We start from the raw sequence: 14,418 nt of genomic DNA on the forward strand, positions 1-14,418 counted from the left end.
AAAAGATAATCAGACGATCTTTTAAGTGTCGGAAATGTTCAAGCGTGACTTTTTGGGGTACTCCCTGAAATTACGGTCTGCTCACGTCTTTCCCTCCCCTAAAGCGGATCAGGAACCAGCCCTGAAAAGAAAGGTAAAGTAAGTAACTGGGGCCATCATCCGTCGTTCCAACGCTGGGCAATCCGGAGAAGCATGAACCATGACCACGTGGTCCCTGGTAGGCCCCCCCCCCCCCGAGTCTGCGTGGAACTGGACACTGCGTGGCCAGGATGGGTCACACCAAATAAGGATTCCTACTGGCAGATTGCGGTGCTTTCCATAAAACCTGCCTTAAATAGGCTTAAGTCCTAAATTTCAAATAGTTTGAGGCCCTCGACCTCAGTCTCCCCGCCCCCCCCATCCCCTCGTCTCTTCCTCAGCAGATTTTTCTCGCTTCCAAAAGAACCAGGTCTCTATCAGCTTGAGCTGGGTTGCAGCCCTAGGGCGAACCCCTGGCCCTCCAGTCAAGGCCAGTGCTGTGGCCACCCTGGTAGTTAGCTACCAGGGACAAGAACATCGTCCCCAGTTCTGAGCTGCGCCCTCCTCGCGGACGGGCCAGGGTCACTGCAGGCCGCGCAAGGACTTCGGGGCGAAGGGGGCTCGTGCACAGGGGCGGACAGAGGCCCCAGGAGTGGCCGCGGGGGAAGCTTGGCATGTAACTGTAGCCGTCGCGAATGAAGCCTCCGCACCGCCTCCTTGATGAGGTTTCCCGAGAGCACGAGCTGCTGCAGGAGCCGGTGAGGGTCGTCGTCGCCGGTGCGGGTTTCGGGCTGGGACCCGCGCCGTTGTTGCAGGCGGCGAGACGCAGCGGCGTTGCGGAACCATCCTCGCCGGCACGGGCCAGACAGCGGCTGAGGGATGCTTGGCTTGCCAGCTCCGGGAGGTCCATCAAGGCCGGGCTGAGGGGACCGTGGGGACAGCGCGTTGGGGCCTGCGGCGAGCTCCGCCACGCAGTAGGGCGCAGCCCGGCCCCGCACGCGGCCGCGGTCCCCCAGGGCGCAGCGCAGGGCCCCCGGGGGCGCCGGGCCCCCAGCCTCAGCCGACCCGAGCGGCCGCAGCAGCGGCACGGCGGGGGCCCGGGCCTTGGCCGCCGGCAGCGCCGCCTGGGGCCTCGGGGGCTGCGGCGGCGGCGGCCCGGGGGGCGCACACGGGGAGGCCGGGCTGTCGTGCGCCGCGTCCAGCTGCAGCGTCTCGCCGATCTGGGCCACCAGCCGGTCCACCTCGCCCGAGCCGCCCAGCGTCACCGACTGCTCCAGCAGGAGGAAGCTGTCCTCCTCCTCCTCCTCCCCCTCCGCTTCCTCGCCGGCTTCCTCTTCCTCCTCCCTCCGGCACGGCATGGCCCCCCGCCCCGGCCCCCGAGGCTCCGCGGGCGTCGCTGGCGGCTCGGCTGCCCGCCGGCTCGGCGGGTCACGGCGGAGGCGGAGGCGGAGGCGGGAGCGGGGCCGGGAGTGGGGCTGGGGCCGGGGGTGGGGGACGCGGAAGCCGGGGCCACCGGGCACTCGGGCCGCGCGCCTGCAGCCGCGGGAGCCGGAATCCTGCCGGCTCCGGTTGATTTGTAAACAATGGGTGACGTCGCGCGGCTCCTACCACCGCGCGGGCCCGGGAGGTGCGGTACTGGGCAGCGGGAAGCCGGAGGGGCCCGGGTTGCCGAGAGAAGCCTGGCTGTCCCCGAGCAGCATCTTTATGCATGCTGCCTGCGGGGGTGCCTTGGAGAGCTGACTGTGGCGCGCTCAGCCCTTGGTGATTGGCATTCCAGCAGATGGACACCCCGGTGGATTCGGTTGGTTCCGTCCACACACAAACGCCTACACTTACACCTCCTCACACTCTTCCCCCTCAGCATGTCAACTGCTGTCGCTCCGGCGTTTGCTTATTTATTAATTTATTTTTATTTTTATTTTTTTAAGGCCTGCGTGACGGCTCTGGCGAGGAAAAGAAATAGAAGGAGTGAGACTACATTAGGGAAAACAGTGGTTGACAGCGATGGACAGCGGGAAGGTCGTGCCTTGGTGATGGCTACGTTGCAAATAGGACAAAACGGCCTCAGAATGGATCTTGACTGGCGCCTGCGCGTGTGGGAGCAGCGCAGACCCGCGGGGCTGGGTGGCTCGAGGTCGCTAGCTCCTGGGGCGGGGGTAGGCTGTAACGTGGAAAATCTTAAAGATTGAATTAGCCCAGCCTGCGGGGCGTGGCGGTTCACAGCTGAGGAAGGAGGATCTCCGTGAGTTCGAAGCTAGCCTGGGCTACAGAGTGAGTTCCAGGTGGAGTAGCAGAATTGGCCAGCTCTATCTAGGTTGAGGAAAACACCTGAGGTACATACACCTCTGGCCTCCACATGCATATGCATATGCATAATACAAAGAAAAAAGGAACGTAAACCTCACAGGAATAATTTCCAAACCTAATGCTTGGAAATGGGAATTTGGTAGGCCAGACTATTTTTTTTTTTTTAATTTGAGAGAGAGAGAATGAGAATGGGTATACCAGGGTCTCTAGCACTGCAAATGAATTCCAGATGCATGTGCCACCTTGGGCATCTGTCTTACGTGGGTCCTGGGGCATCGAACTGAGGTCTTTTGGCTTTGCAGGCAAATGCCTTAACCACTAAGCCATTCCTCCAGCCCTCAGGTTGACTTTTAAAGACTGGCCCACTGGACTGGAGAGATGTCTTACCGGTTAAGGCATTTGCCTGCAAAGCCAAAGGACCCAGGTCCCATTCTCTACGACCCACATTAGCCAGATGCACAAGGGGGCGCACCTGTCTGGAGTTCGTTTGCAGTGGCTGGAGGCCCCTGCACGCCCATTCTCTCTCTCTTTCTCTGTTAAATAAATGAATAAATAAAAATAAAATATTAAAAAATTCATTCTGCCGGGGGTGGTGGCACTACGCCTTTAATCCCAGCACTCGGGAGGCAGAGGTAGGAGAATCGCTGTGAGTTCGAGGCCACCCTGAGACTACATTCCAGGTCAGCCAGGCTAGAGCGAGACCCTATCTTGAAAAAAAAAAAAAAAGTCATCCTGAGGATAATATCTACATGAAAATATTTAATAAAATTTAACCTAAAAATTGAATAAAATCAGCCAAACGTGGTGACCCATGCAGAGGTAGGTGGATCGCCATAAGTTCAAGGCCACCCTGAGACTACATAGAAAGTTCCATATTAGCCTGGGCTAAAGTGAGACCCTACCAAGCCGGTACACTCACTCTTGGTAGACAATCTTCTCTTTTCAGATGGCAGTGATCTTGGGAAGACTCAGAAGGTATCATGGTGCTGGAAAGAAGTGACTGGACTGCTCAGTACTGTAATATCTCTATCACACCTTCCAAGGCTCAGGGTCTAATGCAGAAGAGGTGGCGGAAAGAATGTAAGAGCCAAAGGAAGGGTAGGCCTCCTTACGAAGTGTTCTCCCCAGACACAAAATGGCCTGGATATCCATGACCTCACAGTGCCTGACACTACCTACACAAGACCATCATAAGAGGAGGAAAAGATCAAGACATCAAAATAAAAGACAGACTGAGATGAGAGGGGGTATGATGGAGAGTGGAGTTTCAAAGGGGAAAGTGAAGGGGGGGAGGTATTACTATGGGATATTTTTTATAATCATGGAAATTGTTAATCAAAATTTGTAAAAAAGAAAAGAAAGAAACCAAGCCGGGCGTGATGGCACATGCCTTTAATCCCAGCACTGGGGAGGCAGAGGTAGGAGGATTGCCATGAGTTCGAGGCCACTCTGAGACTCCATAGTGAATTCTAGGTCAGCCTGGGCTAGAGTGAGACCCTACCTCAAAAAACCAAAAACACAAAATGAACAAACAAAAAAAATTGAATAAAATCATTAAGAGGTCCCAGGTTCTATTCCTACCAGTGCAGTGCACACACAGACATACAACACAAATACATATGCAAAAAGCTCATGTAGATGTAGAATGAGTGAATTTACAATATGTGCATTGTACAATAAAGTTTAAAAAATTATTCATAAAGAGCTCAAAGAGGAACACAGAGAAGCCGAGCTAGAGAGTTTGGACTATATACAAGACAGTGTAAAGCCGCCTTTCAGTACTGAGCAGGAGCCAAGCACAATAGCGGGGTGCACAGGCAGTGGGAGGATCATTTGAACCCATGAGCTTTAGATTTGGACAAAGTAGTTTAAAGGTCCACTGTAAAAATGAATAAAATACTGAACAGGAGGTCAGATACAGAAAGGGGGGGGGGTAAAAGAGGCAATTGGATCTTAGAGAGCCAGATAGTAGGAAAGAAGGGTCTCGGTAGGTTATTCCAAGGATGAGAGGCCAGCCTGGGATTACAGAGTGAGTTCCAGGTCAGCCTGGGCTAGGGTGAAAAAGCAAAAACAAAACAAAACAAAATATATATAAAATTTTAGGATCTATCAGCCTCAGAAATGGGGGACCAATAGTGTGACACCCTTCTGAAGGGCTAGGACTGATAGTTGGGGGGAGAGGGAGGAGAGGGAACATGAACCCCTGCCCCAAGGTTGGCAGGTGCATTTCCCTCCAGGGGGAAAGAATGTCCTCGAAGTTGACTGTGAGTTAACTTACTGTAGGCAATTTTATTTATTTATTTATTTTTCAAATTTTTATTAATTTCCATGATTATGAAAAATATCCCATGGTAATATGCTCCCTCCTCCCAATTTCCCCTTTGTATTTATTTATTTTTATTCTTTATTTTTTTGGTTTTTCGAGGTAGGGTCTCACTCTAGCTCTCAGGCTGACCTGGAACTCACTATGTAGTCTCAGGGTAGCCTTGAACTCATGGATATCCTCCTGCCTCTGCCTCCCGAGTGCTGGGATTAAAGGCATGTGCCACCATGCCCAGCTCATATCTCTTTATTTTTAATTAATTTCTTTATTTATTTGAGAGATAGAAAGAGGGAGAGATTGAAAGCGGGCAAGTCAGGGCCTCCAGTCAGTGCAAACGAACTCCATATGCATGAGCTGTCTTGTGCATCTGGCTTACGTGGGTTCTAGTGAATTGAACCTGAGTACTTTGGCTTTGTAGGCAAGCACCTTAACTGCTAAGCCATCTCTCCAGCCCTATTTATTTATTTTTAAACTTTTAATTTTACTTTATTCATGAGAGAGAGAGAGAGAGCAAGCCAGGGCCTCCAGCCACTGCAAATGAACTCCTACCTCTGCCTCCTGAGTGCTGGGATTAAAGGCGTGCGCCACCATGCCTAGCTTTTATATATATTTATTTATTTGAGAGAGAGGCAAATCAGGAGAGAAAATGGGCATGCCAGAGCCCCTAGCCACTGCCAACAAACTCCATATGTACGTGTCACCTTGTGCATCTGGCTTATGTGGGCACTGGAGAATTGAACCTGGGTCCTTAGGCTTCACAGGTAAGTGCCTTAACTGCTAAGCCATCTCCTCAGCCTCAAATGAGGCTTTAAACACTTCCTAATGGAACTGTTGTGGAAGACAAAAGTTGAAAAGTCTTTAAGCTTCTAATGCTGTAAGGAAGATAATCAGCCATTGGTTATACAGGTACCTGAACCTGTAGTGGTTAACATGGCCAGGTGGCTTTGGTCTGACACCAATGCAGTGGTATAGATTAATAAAAGGAGAAAACCCTCATAGGGGTTCAGAGGGACACGGCCCAAAGATGGGAAATTTATGTCATGTACTGTATTAAATAGTGTCCCCCAAATTCCCTACCATTTTGACACAAAGATATATGAGAACTGCAAGGACAAAGAAACAGGAAACGGGCGTTATTTGCATGGCTACAACTCAGACTGGCATCAGATGGCCTGGGTGGTGGATGTTGGGTCACAGTTGGCCTAGTGGGTTTCCTTCCCTTGCACCCCCCAAAAAAACAAGTATCAGCGTGAAGAGATTTAAATACAAGGGATCCACAAACCCCTAATGGTGTGCTGACCAAGAGCCTCATGAGGACCCCATCTCAGAGCTGATTAGGATAATCCCGTAGGCTGAAGTACCCGGGACAGCAGCAGCCTAGTGAGTGGGCTGCAGTGTGGGTGGGAAAGGCCATGCGGGCCTTGCAGTGTGATTGCTCACAGTGGCCGAGGGGAGGAGGCAGTCTTGGATCTAGAGGCTTCCTGTCTGTCAGGATGCCTGTGTTAGCTGAGATGCAGGCAGTGTTGGAAATTAGGAAACATGATCAGTTACCATAGTAACTGGGATTCACTCACTCTGTAGCCCAGGCTGGCCTTGAACTCATGATCCTCTTACCTTAGCCTCCCAAGTGCTGGGATTAAGAACCTATACCACCACACCCGGCTGTATTTGTCCTCCTCCTCCCTCTCCTCCTCCGTCTTCTTCTTTTTTGTTTTTTCGAGGTAGAGTCTCACTCTAGTCCAGGGAGACCTGGAATTCACTATGGAGTCTCAGGGTGGCCGGGAGTGCTGAGATTAAAAGTGTATGCTACCACGCCCGGTTCTCTCTTTTTATCTGCCTCTTTCTCTCTCTCTCAACTAAATAAATTATTAAAAAATCATTAGCCAGCCTGGTGGCACACGCCTTTAATCCCAGCACTCGGGAGGCGGAGGTAGGAGGATCGCAGTGGGTTCGAGGCCACCCTGAGACTACATAGTAAATTCCAGGTCAGCCTTGACTAGAGCGAGACCCTACCTTGAAAAACCAAAAACAACAACAACAAAAAATCCTATCTATCTATCTATCTATCTATCTATCTATCTATCTATCTATCTATCTACACATGGGTCCATGCATACAAACTGTGTGTGTGTGTCGTTGGGGTTCTCCTTGTGTATGTCTGTGTGCACACCGGGGTCTCTTGCCAGTGCAAATGAATGCCTGTCTAGCTTTATGTGTGTGGGTGGATGGCTGAACCCAGACTGGGAAGCTTTGCAAGCAAGCACCTTAATTGCTGAGCCATTTTCCCAGGCCTTTCTTCCCCCGCCATCTCCCTTTTTTTTTTTCTTTTGAGGTAGGGTTTCACTCTAGCCCAGGCTGACCTGGAATTCAGTGATCTTCCTACCTCTGTCTCTTGAGTGCTGGGATTAAAGGCGTGCACCACCATGCCCAGCTGCCCTTTATTTTCTTTTCTTTTTTATTTATTTATTTATTTATTTATTTGAGAGCGACAGACACAGAGAGAAAGACAGATAGAGGGAGAGAGAGAGAATGGGCGCGCCAGGGCTTCCAGCCTCTGCAAACGAACACCAGACGCGTGCGCCCCCTTGTGCATCTCCCTAACGTGGGACCTGGGGAACCGAGCCTCGAACCAGGGCCCTTATGCTTCACAGGCAAGCTCTTAACCGCTAAGCCATCTCTCCAGCCCTCTTGTTGTTTTTTTCCAGGTAGGCAGGATCTCACTCTAGTGCAGGCTGTTCTGGAATTCACCATAGTCTCAGGGTAGCCTTGAACTCACCATGATCTTACCTCTGCCTCCTGAGTGCTGGGATTAAAGGTGTGCACCACCATGCCTGGCTCCCTGCTCCTTTTTTTTTTTTTTCGGAGACAGGGTTTCACAAAATTGCCCAGGCTGACCTTAAGCTTCCCAGATTATAGGTGTGTGCCATCATGCCCAGCTTTTTTTTTTTTTTTTTTGTCTTTGTGTCTGGATTATGGCTGTGCTCATGAAGCTCTAACAGCCATACTGAACTCTGGGGATATGAGTCTAAAGAAAAAAGGCAGGGAGAGATGGTTTAGCTGTTAAAGCCTGCGAAGCCTAGGGACTCAGGTTCAACTTTCCAGGTCCCACATCAGCCAGATGCACAAAGTGATACAAGCTTGCAAGGTCGCACATGCGCACAAGGTGGCACACACCTGTAATCTATATTATATTTTCTATTCCTGGCACCCTGAAAAATGATCTCTTCCTTTGTTATTCCAATAATGTCTGAGTTTGGGATTATTATCCCCTTTCAGTTAAATTTTTTCAAGGTAGGGTCTTGCTCTAGCTCAGGCTGACCTGGAATTCACTCTGTAGTTTCAGGGTGGCCTCAAACTCACAGTGATCCTCTTACCTCTGCCTCCCAAGTACTGGAATTAAAGGTGTGCGCTGGGCTGGAGAGATGGCTTAGCGGTTAAGCGCTTGCCTGTGAAGCCTAAGGGCCCTGGTTCGAGGCTCGGTTCCCCAGGTTTCACATTAGCCAGATGCACAAGGGGGCGCATGCGTCTGGAGGTCGTTTGCAGTGGCTGGAAGCCCTGGCATGCCCATTCTCTCTCTCTCCCTCTATCTGTCTTTCTCTCTGTGTCTGTCGCTCTCAAATAAATAAATAATAAAAAAAAAATTTAAAAAAAAAGGTGTGTGCCACCATGCCCAGCTTCTAAAAAAAACTGTATTTTTTTTTGTGGAGGAGTTTCGAAGTAGGGTCTCACTCTAGCCCAGGCTAACCTGGTATTCACTATGTAGTTTTAGGCTGGTTTCGAACTCCTAGTGATCTTCCTATTTCTGCCCTCCAAGTGCTGGGATTAAAGACATGCACCATTATGTCTGGTTATTATTCCCTTTCTATGAATAAGAAAACTGGAACATAGAGATAAAGTAAACTTGGCCAAGATCATACAAATTTCTAGCGCCAGAGTCAGTGTCAAGGATGTTTTGTTTTCTGACATAGGGTCTAACTAGCCCAGGCTGGCTTGGAACTCAGTCTGGAGCACCAGGCTGGCCTTGAGGTCACAGTGATCCTTGTACCTCAGTTTTCCTTTTCTCTCTTTCTTTCTTTTCTTTTTTTTTTGCATTTGTGTGGGTGTTTATGTGAGAGAGTGCAGGCATGCATGTGCAATGATGTGTTTGTGGAGGTCAGAGGACAACTTTGGGTACTAGATCTAACCTTTCCCCTTGTTTGAGGCCTTGTTTCTTGTTGTTCGCTACTGTTTGTCAGGCTAGCTGGCCCTCCAGCTTCCAGGCAATTCTCCCATCTCTGTCTCCCTTTGGCTCCTAGGTGTACCGGGATTACAGAGGCTAGCACTACAGAGTCTAGTTTTTTTTCTTTTTAAAATCTTTTATTTTTACTTATTTGACAGAGAGAGAGAGAGAGAATGGGCCTGCCAGGGCCTCCAGACACTTTAAATGAACTCCAGATGTGTGAGCCCCCTTGTGCATCTGGCTTACGTGGGTCCTGGGGAATTGAACTTGGGTCCTTAGGCTTTGTAGGTAAATGCCTTAACTGCTAAGCCATCCCTCCAGCCTGAGTCTAGTTTTTTTTTTTTAAGATTTTAAAATTTAATTTTATTAATTTATTTGAGAGCTACAAACAGAGAAAGAAGAAGAAAGAGAGAGAGAGAGAGAGAGAGAGAGAGAGAGAGAGAGAGAGAGAGAGAGAGAATGGTCACATCAGAGCCTCCAGCCACTGCAAATGAACTTCAGATACATGTGCCATCTTGTGCATCTTGCTTATGTTGGTCCTGGGGAATTGAGCCTTGGTGGGGTCCTTAGGCTTTACAGGCAAGTACTTAACCACTAAGGCAACTCTCCAGCCCCAGAGTCTATTTTTTTTTAATGTAAGCTTTGGGGATCGAACTCAGGTACTCAGAAGTACCTTATATATTGAGCCATTTCCTCAGCCCCCTTTATTTGAGATGAGTCTCATGTAGCCCAGGCTGGCCTCAAACTTGCTATGTGGCTAGGATGACCTTAGACTCCTGATCCTCTTGACTCTGCCTCCCTGTACTGAGATTATAGGTGTGTGTCATTGTACCCAGTTTAACCTTACTTTGGATTGGTGCCAAAGCTTGATCTTCTCACACCACTCCCCAGACACCAGTACCGCAGCTCTGGAAGCTGCCTTGCTTGTTCCTTATCTTATTTTCTGTGTTGTGGATTGAGCCTAGGGTCTTGTACGTGCTGGGTAAAGACTCTAGGGAGCCACATTCCAGCGCTCTGCCTTGTTCCAGTTCCCTCCCGCCTGTCCATATTCCTTTTTAGTGCCCTGGCCAGCAGTCCTGCCCTATTTCTATCCCATTGCCCATGCCCTTCATATTTCCTTGGCCGGTCTTGAGCCATTTGAGTCAGGCCCAGCCTCCTTCCTTTAATCCACTCTCCTGACAGATCAGTTCCTTAGTGCCCAGCTGTGCTCGGGTTACCCACCACCCCCAACAGGAATAGGTCTGGGCAGCCTCCCGAGCTTCCTCTCAGCTCCTTCACATGGAATCCTGCGCTCAGACACCTGGCCCTGGTCCATATTTTCAACTTAGCCTGTCCTCCACCCCCACATAAGCCCTTTGCTCCTGTCACAGTGGGCCCATGCCAGCTTCCAAATATGTCTTGCATGTTCCCATCCCTCAAGCATGCCCGAGTTCCTTACATAGTAAATATCCTTCCACAGTCTCCAGCTGATGATCCATCCATTCTAGCTGCAAGCCCTCCAGGAAGCTGACTCTGCTCAGATAGGCGCCGCTCCCTTAGCCTCGGCCCTTCCATACCGCTGACTCCCCTAGACCCTGCACTTCCTTTCCTCAGCAACTTGGGCTGCTGTAGCGTGCAAGACCCTTCAGTTCAGGGGTAGAGCTATCTTGTTGACCCAGCCTGAGTCACTTGCTCCAACCCCATAGCCCGAGGTAGGGCCAGCCCCATTCAAAACACACAGACTGAGGTTAGGAAAGCAGAAGACCCCTAAAGAAATGTTAGAGATATCAAAACAAAATTATGTTCAGTAGGATGGGTGGGATGTTGTTTTCCCATAAGACCCCCAACATAAAATTGTTTCATTTGTTAACTTATTATTTTTCGTGTGGGAGAGTCCATCTAGGGTCTGGATAATTCTAGGTTAGTGCCTGACATTGAGATATGTGCCTAACTCACATTAGTTCTTTGATTCAATTCATGTGTCCAACCAAAACAATTGAGTGAGCTAAACCGAATATGGTTTGTAACCTGTGGATCCTACAGTGCAGTGAGAGAATCCAACAATAATCAGAAAGTCATATAAACAATTGTAGATGCACCACAAATGTAAACAGTAACCTGGAACCTGAGGATTGAGTTTTCAGAAGGTTTTCATGTTTCCTAGTACAAATGATTATACGAGGGCTAGAGAGATGGCTTAGCGGTTAAGCACTTGCAAGTGAAGCCTAAGGACCTTGGTTCAAGGCTTGATTCCCCAGGGCCCACGTTAGCCAGATGCACAAGGGACGCACGTGTCTGGAATTTGTTTAGTTCCTTTGCGGTGGCTGGAGGCCCTGGCGTGCCCATTATCTTTCTCTCTCTTTCTGCCTCCTTCTCTCTTGGTCTGTCATTCTCAAATAAATAAATAAAAATAAACAAATGATTATATGAAATTAACTAGGAGGGCTGAAAAGATGACCTAGCAGTTAAAGCACTTGCCTGCAAAGCCAAAGGACCCACGTTTGATTCCCCAAGACCCACATAAGTCAGATGCACATGCATCTGGAGTTTGTTTGCAGAGGCTGAAGGCCCTGGCGTGCCCATTCTCTCGATCTGCCTCTTTCTCTCTCTCTCAAATAAATAAAAATAAATTTAAAAAAGTTAACTGGGTGTGGTGGTGCACGCCTTTAATCCCAGCACTTGAGAGGCATAGGTAGGTTTGCTATGAACTTTAGGCCACCCTGAGACTGCATAGTGAATTCTAAGTCAGCCTGGGCTAGAGTGAAACCCTATCTCTAAAAATAAAAATAAAAATAAATAATAATAATAAAGCTGGGCATGGTGGCACACGCCTTTAATCCCAGCACTCGTGAGGCAGATGTAGGAGGATCTCCATGAATTCAAGGCCACTCTGAGACTACATAGTGAATTCCAGGTCAGCCTGGGCCAGAGTGAGATCCTACTTCAAAAAACAAAAACAGACAAAAAAAAAAAATTAACTAGGAGAACAAGCCTTTATTTAATAATTAGAATGCTCTCTCTATATGTGTATATATATTTCATATTTTATTTATTTGTGAGAGAGATAGATAGTGATGGGTATGCCAGGGCCTCCTGCTACTGCAAGCGAACTCCAGATGCATGCATCCCTTTGTGGATCTGGCTTTACATGGATACTGGGAAACTGAATCTAGACCATCAGGCTTTGCAGACAAGTACCTGTAACTGCTGAGACATCTCTCCAGCCCCTAGAATTAATTTTCTTTTTGCGTGGGTATGTGTGTTTGGGCTGATGCAAATGATTATCACATACTTGTGCCTCTTTTTGTATCTGTCTTATGTGGGTGGCTGGGGAATTGAGTCTGGGCTGGTAGGTTTTGCAAGCAAGTGCCTGTACCTTCTGAGCCATCTTCCCAGCTTTGTTTGTGATTTTTATGTATTGATTTGTTTCTGAGGTAGAGTCTTGCTCTAGCCCTTACTGACCTGGAATTCACTATGGAGTTTCAGGTTGTCCTCAAACTCATGGTGATCCTCCTATCTGTGCCTCCCAAGTGCTGAGATTAAAGGCGTGTGCCACCATACCCGGCTCCGTGAGTGGTTTTTATGTGTTCATTTTGTCTCTCCAAGTATACTGTGAACTCCTTGAGGGCTGAGGACGCTTTGTGACCTTTTGTTCAGCTCAGATGCTTGTACAGGTTGTCACAAATTGCCGCTGACAGTCACGTTTATCACTAGGCTGATAATCTGTACCTGGGTAGAGTAAAGACCTCAGGTGCATTGTGACACTTTCAGAAACTGATATCAGCTGAGTGCATATTTCTGCAGCATGCAGCAGTGATATTTGCTTTTAATCAGCAATCACAGCAGCTGAACAGTAGGTTTTCAGGAGAAACACGCTCCTCTCCAGAGTAACTGATTAAGCTGTAACTCCACTGTCATGTCTGGTCCTCACAATTCAAGGCAGAAAGATGTGTTTTCTGAGAAGGCCAGATGGCGTCCTGAATGTTCTTCATGTCATCTCAAACACTGATCTGGTCTCAGTACATGCCAGACACTGTGTTGCCAAACAGCTTTCTGAGATTAGCACATTTAATTTTTTTTTTAATTTTTATTTATTTATTTATTTATTTGAGAGCGACAGACACAGAGAGAAAGACAGATAGAGGGAGAGAGAATGGGTGCGCCAGGGCTTCCAGCCTCTGCAAACGAACTCCAGACGCGTGCGCCCCCTTGTGCATCTGGCTAACGTGGGACCTGGGGAAGCGAGCCTCGAACCGGGGTCCTTAGGCTTCACAGGCAAGCGCTTAATCGCTAAGCCATCTCTCCAGCCCACATTTAATTTTTTTTCTTGGCTTTTCAAGGTAGGGTCTGTGACCTCAAATTCGCTAATGATCTTCCTACCCCGGCCTCATTTTACATAAGTGGAAATGGGATCAGAAAGTTAAAAATCTTGTTCAAAGACACAAAGCTAGAATTTATGGAACGGGGATTTGACCTGGGTTTACCAATTCCAGAATCCATGCTTTTAACTACTATGATATTTCCCCAGCATTATATGAGTATGATTTTTTGGAGGGCTGGAGAGGTGGCTTAGCGGTTAAGCGCTTGCCTGTGAAGCCTAAGGACCTCGGTTCGAGGCTCGATTCCCCAGGACCCATGTTAGTTAAATGCAGAAGGGGGTGCATGCGTCTAGAGTTCATTCGCAGTGGCTGGTGGCCCTGGCGCACCAGTTCTCTCTCTCTCTGCCTCTTTCTCTCTGTCTGTCGCTCTCAAATAAATAAATAAAAACAAGCAAAAAAAATTAAAAAAAAAGATTATGATTTTTCATCAAAGCAGCAGAACCAGAAATGTTCGCTGAAGGGCTGACGAAGGTGTCGCTCAGAGGTAGTATGGTACGTGCAAATCACTGGGTTTGATTCTCAGCACTAGGAAAAATAAAAGGGAAAAGTTTTGCTGATACATGCTGAATTTTATGTAACTTTTCATGTATTTGTTCAATAAAGATGATGTGTTAGACATAAAACAAAATGTGATTTTTTTTGGGTTTCACGGTAAGGTTTTGCTGTAGCCCAGGCTGACCTGGAATTCACTGTGTAGTCTCAGGGTGGCCTCAAACTCATGGAGATCCTCCTACTTCTGCCTCCTGAGATTAAAGGCATATGTCTACCATGCCCGGGTAAATACAATATTACTTGGACAAATTTATTTATTTCTTTATTTGGTTTTTCGAGGTAGGGTCTCACTCTGGCCCAGGCTGACCTAAAATTGACTATTTAGTCTCAGGGTGGCCTGAAACTCCCAGCAATCCTCCTACTTCTGCTTCCCAAATGCTGGGATTGAAGATGTGTGCCGTCACGCCCAGCTACTTGGACAAATCCAACAAACTTCCTAAATAAATTCAGCAGTTGAGAAAAAGCAACCTTTTTTTTTTTTTGGTTTGGATAATGTAATTTGAAGACTTGCTTATATTTATTTGAAAAAATTTCTCGCTGGGCATAAGTGACACCCGCCTTTAATCCCAGCATTCGTGAGGCAGAGGTAGGAGGATCATCATGAGTTCAAGGCCACCCTGAAATGACATAGTGAATTCCAG

General features: G+C 48.2%; 1 protein-coding gene across 1 annotated transcript; it reads right to left on the reverse strand.

Annotated features, from left to right (window-relative positions):
- Positions 1-391: 391 nt before the first annotated feature.
- Frat1 (FRAT regulator of WNT signaling pathway 1) lies at positions 392-1,386 on the reverse strand. Its single transcript, XM_045159886.1, has one exon. The coding sequence runs from the start codon at positions 1,374-1,376 to the stop codon at positions 534-536; it is 843 nt and encodes a 280-aa protein (XP_045015821.1). The 5' UTR covers positions 1,377-1,386; the 3' UTR covers positions 392-533.
- Between the last annotated feature and the right edge of the window lie 13,032 nt (positions 1,387-14,418).

The sequence above is a fragment of the Jaculus jaculus genome, chromosome 1, assembly GCF_020740685.1.
Source record: "Jaculus jaculus isolate mJacJac1 chromosome 1, mJacJac1.mat.Y.cur, whole genome shotgun sequence".
NCBI classification, from domain to species: Eukaryota; Metazoa; Chordata; class Mammalia; order Rodentia; family Dipodidae; genus Jaculus; species Jaculus jaculus.